At 44.6% G+C, this 19,834-nt stretch overlaps 2 protein-coding genes across 3 annotated transcripts in view; both read right to left on the reverse strand.

Moving 5' to 3' along the window:
- Positions 1-19,834, reverse strand: part of LOC307221652 (phospholipase A2 inhibitor NAI-like) — a 70,283-nt gene that overhangs the window by 39,734 nt on the left and 10,715 nt on the right. The window lies entirely within an intron of this gene.
- LOC307221672 (phospholipase A2 inhibitor NAI-like) lies at positions 1,088-9,679 on the reverse strand. The gene is made up of 5 exons (XM_079986420.1): positions 9,548-9,679; positions 8,244-8,366; positions 5,504-5,656; positions 1,921-2,067; positions 1,088-1,406 (listed from the first exon to the last, which is right to left on the reverse strand). Exons 1-5 carry the CDS (start codon positions 9,597-9,599, stop codon positions 1,228-1,230), a joined length of 654 nt encoding a protein of 217 aa, XP_079842546.1. The 5' UTR covers positions 9,600-9,679; the 3' UTR covers positions 1,088-1,227.

Consider the following 19,834-nt stretch of genomic DNA (forward strand, 5'->3'; position numbering starts at 1 on the left):
TAATATCTAATAAATACAACTTTTCTGAGCATCAATACACATCTCTACTTGAAGGCCAGCAGGTGATGGCATTATGTGATGTCATACCATCATGTTGTGCTTGTGTGTGGTGGGCACCCACATTCTGGGGCTCAGGTTGGTGCCTCTGGTCGCAGGTGTCTCCTCCTCCTCCTGCAACAGGCTACTCCCCTTCTCCCCCCCAAAAAAAAAAAATCCCAGGAGGGGCATGAAAAGGGCGGAGGAGAGATCAGCTGCACAGTCTCAGTCATCAAAAAAGCTCTTGAGAGGAGACTTAGGCAGATGTGAGGTGTTTGGGGATCTTTCGTCTTGGTAACTGATTTCATCGAGTAAAACCCACAGTAAATGAGCTGTTGTATTCATCAGGCCTGACACTCTGTGAAAATTGTGTTTTTACTAAGAAAGAGTTAACTCAAACTTTCGTGGAAGCAGAAGAAACCACCGAGTCCCCCTAAAAAATGGACGCAAAGCTTGCTGGCTCTCTTTAACTGTGAGGCCAAATTGTCTGCCTCAACATTCAGTCTGAGCTATTACATGACTGAAATGTGTCCCAGTATAGGACTGTGATTGATTAATCTCCCCCAGGAATTTCAAAACGACACTTTAAGAAGTATCTGAATTTGTACAAGAGGGACAGGCCACAACAAACTTTAAAGTAAATACCTTAGAATATTTACATGGTTTTGCAGAAGAAAATATGCTGTACTCATTGATTGATTCTTAAAGAATTCCTGAAGAATTAGCTTTGGTGGGGGTTGCGCAGCACATCTGCTGTGGCACTCCCCATTTTACCTCTAGTGGCGAAATGGGATAGACCACTCTTGACAGCAAGGCAGCCCAAATTCTGCCATTCTTCTCTGGTAGGGACTTTATCTTCCTTCCATTTCTTTTTTCTCCCCATTTTACCTTAAGCGGAGAAATGGGATGCACCACCTAAAGTCGACTAATTATTGATTCAAATTGGACCTGAAAGTCATCCCTGCCCGCTGCCAAAGCTATCTGCCATCTCCAAGCACTATTATCTTCCCCAACAAATATTCCTTTTGGTAAAATGATACAACATACATGATTTGCCATATATATTTATTTTGGGCATGATTCAATGACCTCATTTGTGCATGAAAGTCAAATACAGCCTGTCTTTGAGGAGGAGCTTCTAGACTTCTAGAAAGAAAACCTGGGAGTCCTCAGGCTGAGACCACCCCTTCTTCAACCCCTAGATGAAACGGTGGGTTCTTCTCTGGCATCATCGCCCATTGCGTCAGTGCAGTCTAATTGAGTGATCTCAATTCCTAATGATTCAAGATCAGTCTCCAGCAACCCCTCAGTGTAGTCACAGAAACTAGCTGTTCCACAGCCTCGGATAGCGCCCGGGATGCTGGTTCCCCCTGTTGGGAAAAACATACACATATATTTTTGGAATCCAAATCCCACTCCCTCAAACAGAAGAGTGGGCAACTTTTCTCAGACCAAGAGCCTTTTTCCAGTCTGAGTGACCTTCTGGGAGGTCCACATGCCAATGGAAACATATGTAAAATCCACCTTTACACGGCAGGCTATTTTCTAGATACATTCAAACCCCCCTCTCCGTCCTCCCTCCAGGTAACCAAGAGTTCAGGGGCAACAATCCAGCCAGGCCGAAGCATACAGGTAGGCTATGAAGTGGGGCCTGTGATGGGTGTGGCCTAGGGAGAGGAGGTGTGGCTAAGGAGGATCCCAAAGGCCAGAGAGAGAGAGTCCTAGAGGAGTGCCTTTGGCCCCTGGGCCTGTGGGTCTCCATCCTACCCCTCCCCCTCCAATTTAAAGTGCAAATTTAAAGATGTATTTTTATTTAACAAAATCTATGCTTTAAATGTGTAGTACAGATGGGGCACTAACTGCACTCCATCATGCAAGACTCACCGAAGTTCATTCGAGCCCCAATGTGGAAGCATTGGTCCTCCTCATTTCTGCAGCTGACGTTCTTCCTGCCCTCACACGTGTCAGAAAAGATGGCGATACAACTCGGGCACTCCAGCCTATTGGGCTCCCTTGTCTCAGTATCAGGCACTGGAAAACAATCACCACACCACACCAACATTGCAATGTATTTCTTTTGCAGATGCAAACCACAACTTGCTGTATGTGAGGGGTGGGAATTCTGCTTCCCCTTCCAAGATGGATGCATACCACCTTCTAGCACTTCTGCAAGTGGAGTGCTTCAGCCATGCTCCATTCATCCAGGGCTACATCAAGCCATGGTGCAAGATATTTCTGACTAGGGCCACATTCACAGCACACATTTCAAGCACAGGGATACCACTTTAAGCAATTGGGCTTAGCACTGAGCACCACTGGGGGGCATTCTGAGAGACAAAATGGTAGCCATGGATGCACACAAATGATGATAAAATTCTACAAAATGGCCCTCTTCCTTAGAGTGGGAAAGAGAAAGAAAGCTCTTAGTAGTTTTATCCTTAAAAATCACTTCTGGGAAAACATTTGCTTAGTTTTCGTAAAATAATGATTTCACCTAAGAAAAAATGCCAGCTAATAACAGCTATTGTGTGGGGTTTGTTTGCTAATCCATAGCTCTGTGAGGGGAATAGGGGTTTTCCAATTAACCCTCAGCACCCTTAAGAAACTACCACTCCCAGAATTCTTTGTCCTAGTGTTGTTATAGCGTTTACAAGAAGACTTTGCACTAGGGTGTTGGGAATGCTAAGGCGAACCATAAAATGGTGCCTCCTCCCACCAAGGAAGGAGGGGTGAGTGAAGATCTACATCAGGAACAAGGGAATGTGAACATCTACATCAGGAACAAGGGTGGGAGGAGACCAGAGGTCAAATCTGTACTTGAGCCACAACACTTGCTGGGTAACCTGGGGCCAGATACTTCCCCTTAGCCTGACTTATTTTACATGGGTGTTTGAGGCTAAAATGGAGAGCATGAGGGCTCTTTGAAGGAAAGAGTAGGGTTGTAAATATCAGAAGCTGCTGCAGGAGAGGGACTGTGAGTAACATCATGTGAGGAATGTTTCTAGGACTAAGGTAGAACTGTGAAGCTTCATTGTAATATTTGATCATGAATGCTGCATGCTGTTCAAGTAATCTTGTTATTGATACATGGTTTTTGGTTTTGTTGTATCTGCAGTCTTTCTTTTACTATTCTATGTTGTTAAATAATGCAGATATCCTCTTAGAAAGCCCTGTCCCCGTTGGCGAAGGCAGGACCCCATGTTGCGGATGTTTGTAGAAGGCCTGGCCAATCCAGAGGTATCATACTGCCTTCTCACTCGCTGGATCATCACCTTGTCGTGGTGAGTGGGTTTGCACGCTATCAAAAATGATCTTGTGAAGCTCCTGTCAGAAGTTTCTAACAGTAATAATGAGTGACTCTCAACCCCCCAAATAAAGCTCACCCAAAACCAATAGGCTGCTATTATAAGTGCTTATGCACCAACACTGCATGCCAATGAAGGCATTAAAGAAAAAAATTACTCTCAGCTGGATACAGTCCTATCAGAAACGCCTAAGGAAAAAAATTCCTTCCAGTAGCACCTTAAAGACCAACTAAGTTAGTTCTTGGTATGAGCTTTCGTGTGCATGCACACTTCTTCAGATACCAGATACTTGGTATCTGAAGAAGTGTGCATGCACACGAAAGCTCATACCAAGAACTAACTTAGTTGGTCTTTAAGGTGCTACTGGAAGGAATTTTTTTTGTTTTGACTATGGCAGACCAACACGGCTACCTATCTGTAGCCTAAGGAAAATAAACTCATCCTCCAGGGTGATTTTAACTTTTGACAATATGTGCAGCGCACAACCTTGTTATTACCAACACACTCTTTTGACAGAAAAATAAATTTAAAACTTCATGGTGGCATCCTTGATCAAACCACTGGCACCTCTTAGACTATGTCATTGTCTGTGCTAAAGATCGCCATGATGTGCTCAATACCAGAGCGATGACGAGTGCCAACAACTGCTGGACAGATCACCGACTAATACGCTCCACGATGGCTATCAAATTTTACCTCAACACCGGCTTCAGGGAAGGAAACCAAGGCGCAAAATGAACACTCAAGCCCTTCAAGATCTCATTAAGTGGGATTGCTTCCAAACGACTCTTAAGGACCATTTCCTTTCAGAATTCCCTGATAAGATCGAGGTACACTGGATCAAGCTAAAAACATTCATTATTGTAGCCTGTGAAAAAACTATCGGATACCAAGCAAAGAGCAGGACTGGTGTGCTGTTACTCCTATCTTCCTCTGCACCTGAGGGTCTCAGTTTGCAATTCATGGTAGCTCACTAAGCCAGGCTCCAGCTCAGCACAGCTTCCAGCTTTGGGGTTCTTGGTTCAAATCCCAACTCTAGCTTCTGTCTCTAGTTTGAAAAGGATGGTGATACAGGCCTGCGTCAGCAGCTGGCGTATGCCAGGTGCCGAGCAGGGGCTTACAGACTGAACCTTCGTATGAACTGTTTTCATTGAGGGCCACATTTCCTTCTAGGCAAGTTTCTCAGGTCCACATGCCAGTGGCAGGGCCTGTTGTGAAAGTGAGTGGAGCAGCAAATGTAATTTTTCAAACTTTTTATTCTTTGCACCACCTGGTTCTTCTCCCCTTTGTGTAGATAGTGTTCCTCTATAGCTTAGTAATTAGGTGGCACTGGAGCCCATTGCATCGACTATATTTTTCTTAGCATTTCCTTTAACCTGAAGATATTAATTCCCTGAATGCAAACCTAAAAGAAATCAGTTCCTTCCCATACAAGAAGGACAGGGGCCTGTCCCACTAAAAATATCTCTACAAATGCAAATGCATCAAAGAAAATGGGTCACTCTAGGTTTGGGGGCTAGAACTGCGGGAAACCAATGAACCAGTGAAGTGTAGTGGTTAGAGGATTGGACTAGAATCTAGGAGACCAGGGTTCAAATTCCACTGTAGCCATGGCACTTGCTGAGTGGCCTGGGGCCAGGAACCATCTCTCAGTTTAACCTATTTCACTGGATATTTTGAAGCTAAAAAGGTGAGCAGGAGCTAAAGCGTTTTGGAGGAAAACATAGGATGTAAACACCAGAAGCTGCTGCAGGAGAGGAACTGTGAGTAACATTATGGGAGGGGTGTTTCTAGCACTAAGGTAAAACTGTTATGCTCCCTTGTAATTTTTGCTAATAGATGCTGTATGTTGTTCAGGTAATCTTCTTATTGGGATTTTGGGTTTTGTTCTATTAGTTCCCGCCACCCCCATACTATGGCTCCAATGCTTCCCTGCTCGTTCCCTCTGTCAGTGGCTCCTCCCTGTCCCACCAGTCTGAATCAGGTTTGAAATCTTTCCTGGTGTCACCCTCAGGCACCTCCTGGAGCGACTGGCTGCCACCACTCCTCCTTGTCTAGCCAGTACCTGACATCAGGATACTGCCAAAAACTTGTTTGTCTTTCTTTGACCTCTCTCATTACTTGAGTTTTGTGAGACCAGCTTCCCTGATGATGATACTTACTTTCAGGAGGTCCGCTGTTGCACATATCTGTCTTGCAGCAGGAGAGCTTGATCTGGGTGTACAGTGATGAGGTTATGGAGAGACTGGCATAGTCTGCATCACACAACTCTGTATTGATGCAGGACTTGACAACCACTCTTGGCCCCAAAAGTGCTATAAAAGAAAGAATTGGAATAGGAAATAACTAGTCCTGGAGATAGGGCTGGTCCACCCATGAGGCAAGGATTGATGGTCACCTTATGTGGCAGGATTCAGAGGGGCAGGGGATCTGACCACCAAGAAAAGCATTGCCTGATGCTGCTGCCTTTGAAGCTGTGGTGTGATCCTTGGAGGCAAGATCTGCCACCTCCTCGTCAGTTCCTCTCCCCCATTTGAGCCACCCTATGTCCCTGTTGTTCGTGACAGGGACCTTGGAGCTCCTTCCTTTTTCTTTTTAATATAATGTTTATTAAAATTTATTTTTCCCATTATAACAACCAAATAAAATTTCTTCATCACATATATGTTTGCTCAAATTGAGCATTGACTTCCTCCCATCCCCCTTCCTGACTTCCATATGCAATCACTTTTATTTCGCATTTCTAAATCATCCTATTTACTTTATCTCCATACTTAAAAGACTTACTTCTAATATTTATAAACAGGTATCAAATCATAACATAACAAAATATTTTGAATCAATCCTGCAAATGTTTTAAAATGTTTGCAATGTCTATTCTTATTTTGTACAAATCTACTCCAGTCCTTTTAAAACAGTTCATCTCGCTGGTTTCAGATTTCCCCCATCGCAAGTTTAAAAGGTAAAGGGACCCCTGACCATTAGGTCCAGTCGTGACCGACTCTGGAGTTGTGACGCTCATCTCGCTTTATTGGCCGAGGGTGCCGGTGTACAGCTTCCGGGTCATAAGGAGGGAGGAAGGGAGGAATAATCTTTAGAAGCCTCGTCATGCAGCTTGTTTCTCCCACTGCCGGTATGAAGGACAGAACACGATGGTGATTTGACTCAGCGATATATCTTTCATGAAACTGCCACCCCTCCTGAGTCCCTCAGCCTCCAGCTGCAGGTTGCTGCTTGTTTAGTTTTTCCTCAGTGTGCTGGGTGCTGGAGGCAGAGGGACTCAGGATCGGGGGGGGGGGGGGTCTGCCCCTCATACCGGTCCTGGGATGATATATCAATAAATCGCCCAGGCCTAATCTTCAGTCACCCTTTCTTCCGGGTCTGCGTTGTGGGGAACATTTCATGGTTTGAGTCAGGTATCCAATTGTGTTGAGCAGGCCCTGCTTGGAGCAGAAAGAGATTTCTCCAGTTTTATCTATTTGTTGAATGTGAGTCAGGAATGGAGAACCATTAGCTGTTTGGAGAACCTATTTAAGTTACATTATAGTCCAAAGGGGCGTTTCCGTGTGCGGCTCTGGCTCTGGCTCTGGCTCTGGCCAGAGCAGCGATGTCACGCTGGCCACGTGACCCGGAAGTGTCTCCGGACAGCGCTGGCCCCTGGCCTCTTAAGTGAGATGGGCGCACAACCCCAGAGTCTGTCAAGACTGGCCCATACGGGCAGGGGTACCTTTACCTTTTATAGTCCAAAGGCTATCCTCATCAGGAAATAAGGATTTGGTTGTAAATTTTTCTTGTTTGTTATAACTCCCTCCAAGGTATTTCTTAAAAAATCATTTAACCACATCAGTTAACAAACATGGATACATATGCTATAATGTTATTGTTTTAGTTAAATAAATTGTTTAAATTGTTATTAATGAAATGATTATTTTTTCCTTCCAATAAAGTACAGCAGAAAAGTTGTCCAAATATAAACAGTTAATTTATTAAACCTCACAAAAATTTCATAATTATCTGTGAATGTATTTCTAATAGTATAACCAAATCAGTTTTTTTTGATATAACTGTAAAAACTACTCTGAAAATTTATTATTCCAAAAACAAAGCCCTCATCTCGTAAATATTAAGATTATACCACTAAGAATGAGTCTTTCTGTAAAAAAATAAATTAAATCAAGTCTTACTGACTAGTGATTTAAATCGTGATTGAAATAAATCCACCTTGTAACTGGACCAATGAGAGTCGATGCTGGAGCTCATAAAGGGAGCATGTACCACAGGCAATTAGGAAGGGGCAACATGTCAGTGTCAGTTTCTCTTGGTTTCTTATTTTAAGTTCATTTCTCCACATTTTCATATCCAGTTTCCAACTCACCCCACCCCCCCATCAACATTTAATGTGAATGTAATTTTTACTCTTAGGCCTCATCTGCAGATTCATACTGATTTAAGTAGTTTCCCCCATGGGGGTGGGGGGATGTTTGTTGACTATATTGGCTGTGAATCCTGGCAGACTAGCTTTCCGCCTTGCTGGTCATTTTTCACTTGGGAACCTGGCAGACTGACTCCAACTACAAAAGCTGTTGTAGGTTATTCTATGCCCACTTTACCCTAGTATGTGCATTTGTCTATTGATTACATGGTTGGACAACTGAATTGCAAAAATGGCAGAAGGGCAGATTCTGAAGAATGGCTTTGTTTTGCTCTGCCAATTGAGTAAACACACCTTCAAATATGAACTGACTTGAATTTCTTCCCTGCTCCTACAGGCAATGCAGAACCTAGAACACTACTTTATGAAAAGTCACGTTCCGTGGCTTGTGGCTAAGATATGGCCTTAGAAAGTGAGTCAGGGGGTTTATGTTTTGGTGATCAAAGAGGATGAAAGTTCTTCTCACTTACACAGTTTGCCTTCTCCAGTGGCAGACAAGCAGGACTGGTCACTGGAATCGTCACACTCCTCAGTGGTGGGATTTGTGCAATCTATTCCTTGATCGAAACAAGACTCACATGTCAGAGATGCCACTGCAGACAGGGGGAAAACGGGTTTAGAAAACATTAGTAACTGTGTAGGAGGAATTGGTCTGTGTCAAGGTACATGAACACAACACTTTCTGCTACAAACTTCATCTTATGAGAGGCAGCAAAGGCCACTGACTTGGATAGCTTCAAAAGCGGACTAGATACATACATGGTTACCATCCTCAATCAATATATTTTTTCCCCTGCAATATTGTAGGCACCATTTGTCTGAATACTAGTTACTGGAAACCACAGAAAGGGAGCTGTTGCACTCAGATCTTACTTAGGGGCTTCCCATAGGACCCATGATAAGAACAAGAGGCTAGACTAGATGGACCATTAGCACCTTAAAGACCAACTAAGTTAGTTCTTGGTATGAGCTTTCGTGGCATGCACATGAAAGCTCATACCAAGAACTAACTTAGTTGGTCTTTAAGGTGCTACTGGATGGAATTTTTTTTGTTTTAGATGGACCATTGTTCAGCTACATAATGCTTTCTATATATATTCCCTCTGTAGTTCTTAAACTCTGAATGGGGGTGGGAAATGAATAGACCAGAGAATGATTGTCCAAGATGACTCCTGCAGTCTGAGGGAGAGGACCAGTAGAGAAGGTGTGGGGAAACCTTTAACCCTCCCGAAGCTGTTGTACTACAACTCCCATCAGCACCAGCAAACATGACAGACTCTGGTAAGCACACCTGGTACTCCTGTGACCTGACTCCACTCAGAGATTGGGGTGGCATTTAACACCAGGAAACTTAAAGTTTGCATGGGGGGGGGCAGGGTAATTCCGCTCCAAAATATGAGAAGAATAGTGCCTATACATTGTCTCCTATCATAAATTTCTGCAAATGCAAGAAACTTACTCTTTGCTTTAAATATGAGCTAGGATTCTGGTTCACTGAAGAGTGAACTACTGCCTTTCTCACTCCCCCAATGTACTTGGGGATGCCACAGCTCTCTGTACGCATTTGGTTAAATAAAAACTGAATACTGGGAACAAAACTATATATCATTGAAGATCCTTTTTTATCTGGCCTTGTGCTTTATTCCTCTTCCTTTCAAAGGAACCACAAGTCCTGGCTCTTTCCTCATCCTGCTTTAATGGCTGACTGCCCCCCCCCCGCTTAGTTCCTTCCTGGAAACATGACGAACAGCACAGCAGTTGTGGTTCTGCTCACCTGGAGGAAGCAGGGCCAAGAGGAGGCAGGAGATCAGGAGTGTCTTCATCATTCTAGAGAGGCAGGAAGGCGTTCGAGAACAGCACTGGGCCAAGCAAGGAACTGATGCATGAAGAGGCTTAGTTGGAAGAATTTATAGAGGATTGCAAGGAGTACTTTGCCAGCACCCAGGAACAATGGATTCAGGACAGTGTCATAAATTGCTAGAATTCTAATCATGCTATACCATAATGTAAAGCACAGTGTTGAAAAGCAATTAAATCTCTTCCCCCTTCCAATAACTCCAAGGACACGTCCCTCCTAATCTGTTCCAGCCTCAATTTCTCAACCCTGGATGTGGGGAAACGGGTCCCATCAGGTTACAGCACTGAAATTGGATTAGGCTTCTGGAAGCCAAGGCAGTTTCCCTGACAGTATGAACTTTTTTGAAAAGGGGGACAAATGTCTCTCCACAGTTTCCTTTGTGGTACAGTAATAAAATGCACAGTGACCCGGATCCCCTCCATCCCATTAAATGCACTTGTTTGGGGTAAAGAATTGGTCCACTTGCTCTTTAAAATAAGTTGATTAGAGTTAAGAGAGTCCCATGGACTGCAAAAAGATCAAACCTCTCCATTCTGAAGAAATCAGCCCTGAGTGCTCACTGGAAGGACAGATCCCGAAGCTGAGGCTCCGATACTTTGGCCACCTCATGAGAAGAGAAGACTCCCTGGAATAGACCCTGATGCTGGGAAAGATTGAGGGCAGGAGAAGGGTACGACAGAAGACGAGATTGTTGGACAGTATTCTCGAAGCTATTAACATGAATTTGAACAAACTGTGGGAGGCAGTGGATGACAGGAATGCCTGGTGTGCTCTGGTCCAGGGGGTCATGAAGAGTCAGACACGACTAAACAACAGAGTTAAGAGCAGGTGGGGGGGGGGTTGCAGGTCTGTGTCCAGAAGAGATTGCGGATTTAAGGGACTATCTTTTACTGGGGTTGGATATACACAAGCACAGCTCCATGTCCTTTGCTTTGGTTTCTCTTGTGATGCTGATGAAACTCAAAGACATCGTGAATGATGTGGATTTGGCATTTGGACAATGAGAAATGGAGATTGGCAGCACCACAGATGTCCTGGGAGAGTTTTCTTGGTGCAGTTAGTACATTGGTACCTCGGGTTACAGATGCTTCAGGTTACAGACTCTGCTAACACAGAAATAGTACCTCAGGTTAAGAACTTTGCTTCAGGATGAGAACAGAAATCAGGCGGCGGCAGCCCGGTGGCAGCTGGAGGCCCCATTAGCTAAAGTGGTACCTCAGGTTAAGAACAGTTTCAGGTTAAGAACGGACCTCCGGAACGAATTAAGTTCTTAAACAGAGGTACCACTGTATACTATATCCAATTGCTGACACAGCTTAATTAACACAACTTAACAGCATCTGCTTATACTGTTTCACAGCTGTAAAACTAGTTCATGATATTTACTCTGGCCTTTAAAGAGATACACACCTTGTAAAACAATAATGAAACTTAATATTTAAATAAACCATTCAACACAAAGAGGTTAGCTCAAATGTATAAGAATGTACCTAATAAGTTTTGGAAATGTAAATATTGCAAGGGGTCATTCTGTCACATGGGGTGGACCTGCAAGGAGGGTAAGGTCTTTTTGGACATTTTATATAATGATTTTTAAAAAATCAAAAATCAGACTGATTTTCCCAAGAGTCCAGAACCCTTGTGGCAGGCAATATTGGTCAGCAAAATTCCAAACTCTGTTTATGTATGCAGCTACAGTGGCAAGGGATCTTTATGCTCAGAGGTGTAAAATTGTGAGAATACCCTGAAGGGAAGAATGGATGGCGAAAGCCTTAGAATATGCAGAGATGGCAAAGGTTACAGCAGGAGAGGCTGCTAAAACTGAGGCTGTTCCCCACATAATGCATTGCATCTGATGGGCAAGCAGAGGGCAAGGCCTCCCTGGGCAGCATGGAGGGGGAGTGCAAAGAGTCTAGATTTCGCTTCTACCCCAAAAATCTTTAATGTTTGTGTCTAATGTTGCCACTTTCTAAAATTTATTTATTGGTGCATGCTTTTCTTTTGTAAATGTACCAAACATGAAATAAAATAAAACTGGGGGACTTTCGGGTTAGCGCCATCGGCAATGGCGGCGTTCCTCTGACTGAGAGGAACCCGCTCCGTGGAATTCGGGTCGTGCCGCCGCGGCGAAGGCGGAAACCCTTTAGAAATCCCAGGAGGATGAAGCCTGGGAACGTGGGATTCGGCTGACACCAGGATCGCCCCCCCTACCCACAGGGAAACCCCCTTTCGGGGGTTCCGAAGTGACGTGTGTTGAGCGGCGCAGTGTTTTGAATCGACCGCTATTTTTACGGAGTGAAGCCGTGTAGCCGTTGCCAGAGAGTGCTGACTTTTTCTTGTGGACAATTGGATTTCAAACAACAACCCGTGAGTAGAATGGAAATTGGATTTTTAAAGAATTTTTTAATTGGCACCGATCGGGGAAGGTCTAAACAGGAAGTCCGCCTCCCCTTTCTGTAAATAAACTGAAGCAAAGAACCTGTTAACTAAGGTCGTGGAGAGTTTTATGTAAAGGATTTAAATTCCACAGATTGAAACTACCATCAATATTCTTTTTAGAAAGCAGGGGAGCCTGCAGGAGAAGGTTAAAATTCGGGAATTGAAGCGCCACTTCCCTAAACCCGGGAGTGGTCTGTGAGAGCCCGCTGACGGTGAATAGATAAATTTGACAGCTGTCAAGTTAGCTGTCAAGATACAAAAGAAGGACTTTGTTTCTAATGTCCGTTTTTGTTACAATCTTACGTTTAAAAAGAAGGAAGGAACTGTTACAATTTAACACATGGGACCTTTGGGTCTTTGCTGGAAGGCGTGAAAAGGAACTTGAATCCCTCTAGAGGGAGCTTTGGGATATTGTCGTAAGGAAGCAGCTGGGAAATTGCTTTTAAAGATAAAAGCCCTGAGAAACCAGTTTTTGACCTTGGACTGTTTAAGGATGGAGGTCGGGAAGGAAATCGAGTGTGAACTGAACAGGACATTTTATCTCTTGGGAAAGCTGCAAGACCAGATAAATGTTATGGCTACTAATGTTGTAATCTTGGGAACAAAAGTGGGTATTAGTAAAGAAGTTGACAAGAACTCGGCACAGGAACCTCTTCCAATCGAACAAATTGAAAAATTTGAGAAGGAGAATCATGTTGTGATTAAAGTGATGAAAGGAGGAGCCGTAACCCTACAGAGGCAAATGGTGGACTACAATTTGAGGCCTTACATGATGGCAACTAGGAGACGCAAATTTTTGGAGATGGAAGCCTGGCTAGGTCTGGAAAATGAAAGATGGAGAGATCATCCTATGTGGAGATCGAATAACTTTTGGGATACAAATCTGAGCCAGGTGGAGGTTGGAGCTTCGGGGGGGCCTTTGGACTTGAAAGGAGTGTGAAACAAGATTTGGAATATCCCATAGGCCCTATTTTTAACTATGGAAGTTTGGCAGGAAGGAATATGATTACCGTTGGGTTGGAGCTTCCCCGAGATCTGGTTTTCAACACCAAAGATTATCAAAAAGACCAGCAGAGGGGACATGAAAGAGACTTAAGAGTCTCGGACTTAAGATCTCCGGGTTGATGGTTTTCCGAGATTGATGGAACTATGGCTAGGGGCCGAAACCGGGGAGGGCATCTGGTGGAAGAAAATTGGGAATTTAAAGTGTATATAATATAATTTGTTTTTTTTTTTTCTTTTAATGAGAGATGGGAAAATCGTGGAGTGGAATCTTTTTTGACCCTAGGGGAAACGTATTAAGAATAAGTACAGATATATAAGTTTTAATGAGAAATAAGATTAAATAAAGTAAAAGTGGATGGTTATTTGGTGAAAGAAAGAATGGAAAATTATAGTATATTAAGATAAGATATAAGGATAAAAATAAGATGAAGGATTTGCTGAAATATCTATATGAATTAGAATACAAAGAGGGGAATTATAGTATGTTAAGATAAATTATTAGGATAAAAACAAAGTTGGAAGGTTTTGCTGGAATATCTAATTGAATTAGAATACAAAAATGGGAGGCGTGAGGAAGTCAAGGAAATAAGTGAATGTAAGTAAGTGAGTTAAAGGTTTGACTTGGTTTCTATTTCTTTTTTTTCTTTTTTTCTTTTTTCTGTTTTTTGATGATGTTTTTGATGATGTTTATATATATATATATATATATTGTTTTTTCTTTCTTTTCTTCGATTGTTTTCTTTTTACCTTTTTTTCTGTAACCTTTAAAATCATAATAAAAATTTATTTAAAAAGAAAAAGAAAAAAAGAAAAATAAATAAAATAAAACTGGGATAATGGGGTATTCTCAGGTCAGTGGAGGATGTACGTGGAACTTGGAATTCTTCTGATAGAAAATGCTGTGTGGGGGCATGGGGTGGGGGACAAAAATGGGGGGAGTGTCAGTTGTGGGGAGTGAGAAATGTCCATGTTTTCAGCTGAGGAATGTTGGAGGGTATGCAGTGGCTATTGAACATCAATATGAAGCTGTTGGGAAGAGTCAACTGGAGTTTTGGAGTGAAACTCTGGATTGGTGCTTGAATGCCTTGGTGCATGACAGCCAACAAACTGAGCTTGAACCATGAAAAACTGGAGGCCTTATGAATGAGTGATTTCTGTGTCTTGAAGATAGGTCAATTGCTTGGCAGCCTGGACACAGGGGTTCATGCACTGGTAACTTCAAGACTTGATTATGGCAGCATGCAGTGGGACTGTCTTTGTATCAGGTCCAGAAGCTGCAGCTATTGCAGAACACAACAGCCAGAGTGCTCATGGCAGCAGGCTACTGCCTACGTGTCACTCTGTTGCTGAGACAGTGGCACTGGTTGCCAATTTGCTGCCACGTCACATTCAAGGTGCTTATGTTTATTTCCACTGATTCCTGAGCAATGTGAGCCAAAAGTGCCTTGAGGAATGCACAAACCCTTATGCTACACCTCAAGCACTGAGATCCTTTGACTGGGGAAGTTCTTGTAGCTCCCTACACACCTGAGGTTTAGTAAGCTTTCAATTCACAGGAAGGCTTTAGTGCAACAGGAGAGAAAAAAGCTTTTATTCCTTTCTCACAGTACTAGAATTTGTGGGCAGCCAATGACAGTGAATGTTGGAAGGTTTGAGAAAGATGGAGGAAAGAACAGTGATACCTCTGGTTACAAATGGGATCTGTTCTGGAGGCCTGGCCGTACCCCGAAATCTTCGTAACCTGAGGTGCCTGTTCTCCTCATGTGTACAGCGCCGTGGAGCACTTCTGGTCATGCGTGAGGTGTGCAGAGCGCTTCCGTGTGTGCTCGAGTGGCAAACTCACTTCCTGGTTTGCTACGTCCTCAACCCAAAAGTTACGTTACCTAAAGGCCATGTAACCCGAGGGTCCACTGTAGTGTTTGAAATAGCATATGGTTAAACTCTGGAATTTGCTCTCAGGAAGTAAAGATGGGCAGCAACGTGGATGTGTTTGATTGAGGAATAGAAGAAACTGATGGAGGATAAGGGTATCAATGGCTACTAACCAAGTTGGCCATGTTCTTCCTCAAGTGTTGGAGACAGTATTCCTGTGAATGTCAGTTGGTGGGAATCACAAGCGGGGGGACGGGATGGGGACAACTTGTGTTGCTGTCCAGTTCTGCTTTGAGGCTTTGCACAGGCATCTTGCTGGCCATTGCGACAACAGGGTTCTGGAACAGCTGGACTGGTTCAGCAGGCTGATGGAAGCTGTGCCAATTGAAGCTTGAGGGAAATCTAGCATTAGCCCAAATTTTGATTGCCTCAAAGTGGTGCTCACCCAATGTACCTGCTGAAGATGAGGGGATTCACAATGTACCTGCTGAAGAAACATGGTTTCACAATTTCTTTCTAAAATCACCAAGCTGTTCATTTGGCTGAGTAAGGGAAGCCAAAGGAGAATGAAAATCGGGAAACTCTGGAGGCCTTTAGTAATCTATACCAGGAGTGGGGAACCGCTGACCTGGGGGCCAAATGCAGCCACTGCATGCCCCTCCACAGGGCCTATGTGGGGGGGGGAGGTAGTACATCGTTCTTCTGTTTGGGATCACAAGGGGGACATCAGAAAATGTTTGCTTATATTGTGTGAAGACAAGCATATTTTTGTAAGACTACATAGAATGCCATCAGGCCTCTTCCTCCATCTGCTAACATGCCCCTGCCTACTTCTCCCCATGGATCTACAGACATGGCGCTGAAGTCCTGGTGAAAGATAGCGTGAGTTCTCAGGGTCCTCAGGGTGAGAGGTGAATGAGAAGGCGGACTTTCCTTGCCTCTCCTGTGGACGATGTGCTCTGCTCTGTGAGGGGACTGCCAGCGCCTGTGAAGTGTGTGATATTTACCATGCAACCAAACCAACAATGCATGTTTGCTAGATAGGCAAATGACAGGAGCTGAAGCCCTCTGAGTTTCTTCCTGTAAGTTTCCAAGAATGAACTCTCACTGTTATGTACTGAGTTGAGTATGATCCAAAATGCAGCAGTCTGATTGGTACTAGAACAATAGGATTCAGAATGCAGCAGTCTGATTGGTCCTAGAACAATGCAGCAGTCTGATTGGTCCGCAGGAGCCACCCAATCCAGCTCCAGGTGGAAGTGAATCCGCAACCTGATTGCCCTACAGGAGAATCCCGGATTCACCCAATCACGTGGGGCCCATTTTGTATATAATGTATATAAAGCAGACAGTTGGGGGGAACTTCCAGTCCTCGCTACTATGAGCTCAGGCTGAGTTAGTGGTAGGAGAAGGCAGGAACCCCCAGACCTTCGTGGCCCAGGACCCAGTGTATGCAAAGAATTTGTGGGGAGGCCCGGCATGGGTACCCGCCACAGTCACCAGGGTCATTGGCCCCGTGTCGTACGAGGTGCTAACGGAGGGGGGGCAATGCTGGCACTGCCACTGCGACCAGCTACGGTGACGATTCCCAGGAGAAATGATTCCCAGGAGGAGGACAGGTCAGAGGGGTCCCAAGGGAACAGTGGGACAGTGAGGCCCGTAGAGCAGGAGGGGCTGCAGGGGAGGCAGAATCAGTAAATACAGAGAGGACCCGCAAGGTCGAAAGGACACCGGAACCAGAGCCATGACTGAATGAGCCAGTTGCGCCAGACCAAACGGCCCCATCACAGCCAGCATCCTTGGAACACGAGCCAGAACCCAAATTCCTGACCAGGGAACACCCTAGGCCGCAACACATACATAGGTGGCTAGCATACGTTGAGGACTATGAATGCAACCTCCCGGGCAGGACTGGAACTTAGAGGGGAGGGGTGTTATGTACTGAGTTGAATAGGATAATAATAATAATAATAATAATAATAATAATAATAATAATAATAATAATAATTTATTATTTATACCCCGCCCATCTGGCTGGGCCTTCCCAGCCACTCTGGGCGGCTTCCATAAAAACCAAAAATACAGTAAAATATCACACGTTAAAAACTTCCCTGAACAGGGCTGCCTTAAGATGTCTTCTGAATGTCAGGTAGTTGTTTATCGCTTTGACATCTGCTGGAAGGGCGTTCCACAGTGCGGGGGCCACTACCGAGAAGGCCCTCTGCCTGGTTCCCTGTAGCTTTGCTTCTCGCAATGAGGGAACCACCAGAAGGCCCTCGGCGCTGGACCTCAGTGTCCGGGCAGAATGATGAGGGTGGAGACGCTCCTTCAGGTATACTGGACCGAGGCCGTTTAGGGCTTTAAAGGTCAGCACCAACACTTTGAATTGTGCTCGGAAACATACTGGGAGCCAATGTAGGTCTTTCAAGACTGGTGTTATATGGTCTCGGCGGCTGCTCCCAGTCACCAGTCTAGCTGCCGCATTCTGGATTAGTTGTAGTTTCCGAGTCACCTTCAAAGGTAGCCCCACGTAGAGTGCATTGCAGTAGTCCAAGCGGGAGATAACCAGAGCATGCACCACTCTGGCGAGACAGCCCGCAGGCAGATAGGGTCTCAGCCTACGTACCAGATGGAGCTGTTAAACAGCTGCCCTGGACACAGATTTGACCTGTGCTTCCATGGACAGCTGTGAGTCCAAAATGACTCCCAGGCTGCGCACCTGGTCCTTCAGGGGCACAGTTACCCCATTCAGGACCAGGGAATCCTCCACACCTGCCCGCCTCCTGTCCCCCAAAAACAGTACTTCTGTCTTGTCAGGATTCAACCTCAATCTGTTAGCTGCCATCCATCCTCCAACCGCCTCCAGACACTCACACAGGACCTTCACCGCCCTCACTGGTTCTGATTTAAAAGAGAGGTAGAGCTGGGTATCATCCACATACTGATGAACACCCAGCCCAAACCCAGGATCCAAAATAAAGCAGTCTGATTGGTCCAAGAACAATAGGATTCAGAATGCAGCAGTCTGATTGGTCCACGAGAGCCACCCAATCCAGCTCCAGGTGGTAGTGAATCCACAACCTGATAGGCCTACAGGTGAATCCCGGAATTAGCCAATCATGTGGGGCCCATTGTGTAAATAAAGCTGAATAAAGAGCATGAAATCCACACTCGACTCCGAGTATATTTCACCCACTGTGCCTCATTTTGTTGAGGGTGTGGGCACTTCCTCTCCCTCTTTGCTCTCTCATCATCATTCTTCCAGCAATGTAGAAATATGTGCTTGTCTGAGGTCCAAAGCTTAGACTCCATCATAAGCTTGACCAAAGTATGTCTTTGTAACTGGATTACCATTTTAAGCCCCTCTGGACAAAGCTGCTGTATCTGTTACTCTTCAACAAGTATTCTGAGTGAGTATATGTTATCTTTACCGTTTTCAAGCAAGAATCTGTGTGATTATTTTTTTAAGGGGGGAGGGGAGGAAAGACTTTTTAAGCAGCAAGGGGATACACTCTGCTGAACTTACAAACATGAGGAATGGTGGATAATATCTAATAAATACAACTTTTCCGAGCATCAATACACATCTCTACTTGAAGGGCAGCAGGTGATGGCATGATGTGATGTCATACCATCATGTTGTGCTTGTGTGTGGGGGGCACCCACATTCTGGGGCTCAGGTTGGTGCCTCTGGTCACAGGTGTCTCCTCCTCCTCCTGCAACAGGCTACTCCCCTTCTCCCCCCCAACCCCCCCCCCAGGAGGGGCATGAAAAGGGCGGAGGAGAGATCAGCTGCACACAGTCTCAGTCATGGAAAAAGCCCTGGAGAGGAGACTTAGGAAGATTCGAGGTGTTTGTTAATCTTTCGTCTTGGCAACTGATTTCATGGAGTAAAACCCACAGGAAATGAGCTGTTGTGCTCATGAGGCCTGACACTCTGTGAAAATTGTGTTTTTACTAAGAAAGAGTTAACTCAAACTTTTGTGGAACCAGAAGAAACCCCCGAGTCCCCCTAAAAAATGGACGCAAAGCTTGCTGGCTCTCTTTAACTGTGAGGCCAAATTGTCTGCCTCAACATTCTGTTACAGCTGTTACATGACTGAAATGTGTCCCAGTATAGGACTGTGATTGATTAATCTCCCCCAGGAATTTCAAAACGACCCTTTAAGAAGTATCTGAATTTGTACAAGAGGGACAGGCCACAACAAACTTTAAAGTAAATACCTTAGATTATTTACATGGTTTTGCAGAAGAAAATATGCTGTACTCATTGATTGATTCTTAAAGAAATTCCTGAAGTATTAGCTTTGTTGGGGGTGCGCAGCACATCTGCTGTGGCACTCTGCATTTTACTCCAGTGGCGAAATGGGATAGACCACTCTTGACAGCAAGGCAGCCCAAAGTCTGCCGTTCTTCTCAGGTAGGGACTTTATCTTCCTTCCATTTCTTTTTTCTCCCCATTTTACCTTAAGTGGAGAAATGGGATGCACCACCCAAAGTTGACTAATTATTGATTCAAATTGGACCTGAAAGTCATCCCTGCCCGCTGCCAAAGCTATCTGCAATCTCCAAGCACTATTATTTCCCCCAACAAATGTTCCTTTTGGTAAAATGATACAACACACATGATTTGCCATATATATTTATTTTGGGCATGATTCAATGACCTCATTTGTGCATGAAAGTCAAATACAGCCTGTCTTTGAGGAGGAGCTTCCAGACTTCTGGAAAGAAAGCCTGGGTGTCCTCAGGCTGAGACCTCCCCTGCTTCAACCACTAGGCCTCCAATTTCCATAAATGGTGGGTTCTTCTGGGCGGTGGTGGTTTGCCTTCTCTCAGCTACAGCTCATTGGAATCCTCGTCCATTGCTTCAGTGCACTCTAATTG

Source organism: Podarcis cretensis (assembly GCF_951804945.1).
Source record: "Podarcis cretensis genome assembly, chromosome: 8".
In the NCBI taxonomy this organism is placed as follows: Eukaryota; Metazoa; Chordata; class Lepidosauria; order Squamata; family Lacertidae; genus Podarcis; species Podarcis cretensis.

Bases quoted from the DNA above. Each gene is read 5' to 3' on its own strand.
- LOC307221672 (XM_079986420.1), bottom strand. From the start codon at position 9,599: ATGATGAAGACACTCCTGATCTCCTGCCTCCTCTTGGCCCTGCTTCCT. The intron at 2,068-5,503 runs GTAAGTATCATC...ATTGTTTTCCAG, and splicing joins CAACAGCGGACCTCCTGAAA to TGCCTGATACTGAGACAAGG. The intron at 1,407-1,920 runs GTGAGTCTTGCA...TTTTCCCAACAG, and splicing joins TGGGGCTCGAATGAACTTCG to GGGGAACCAGCATCCCGGGC.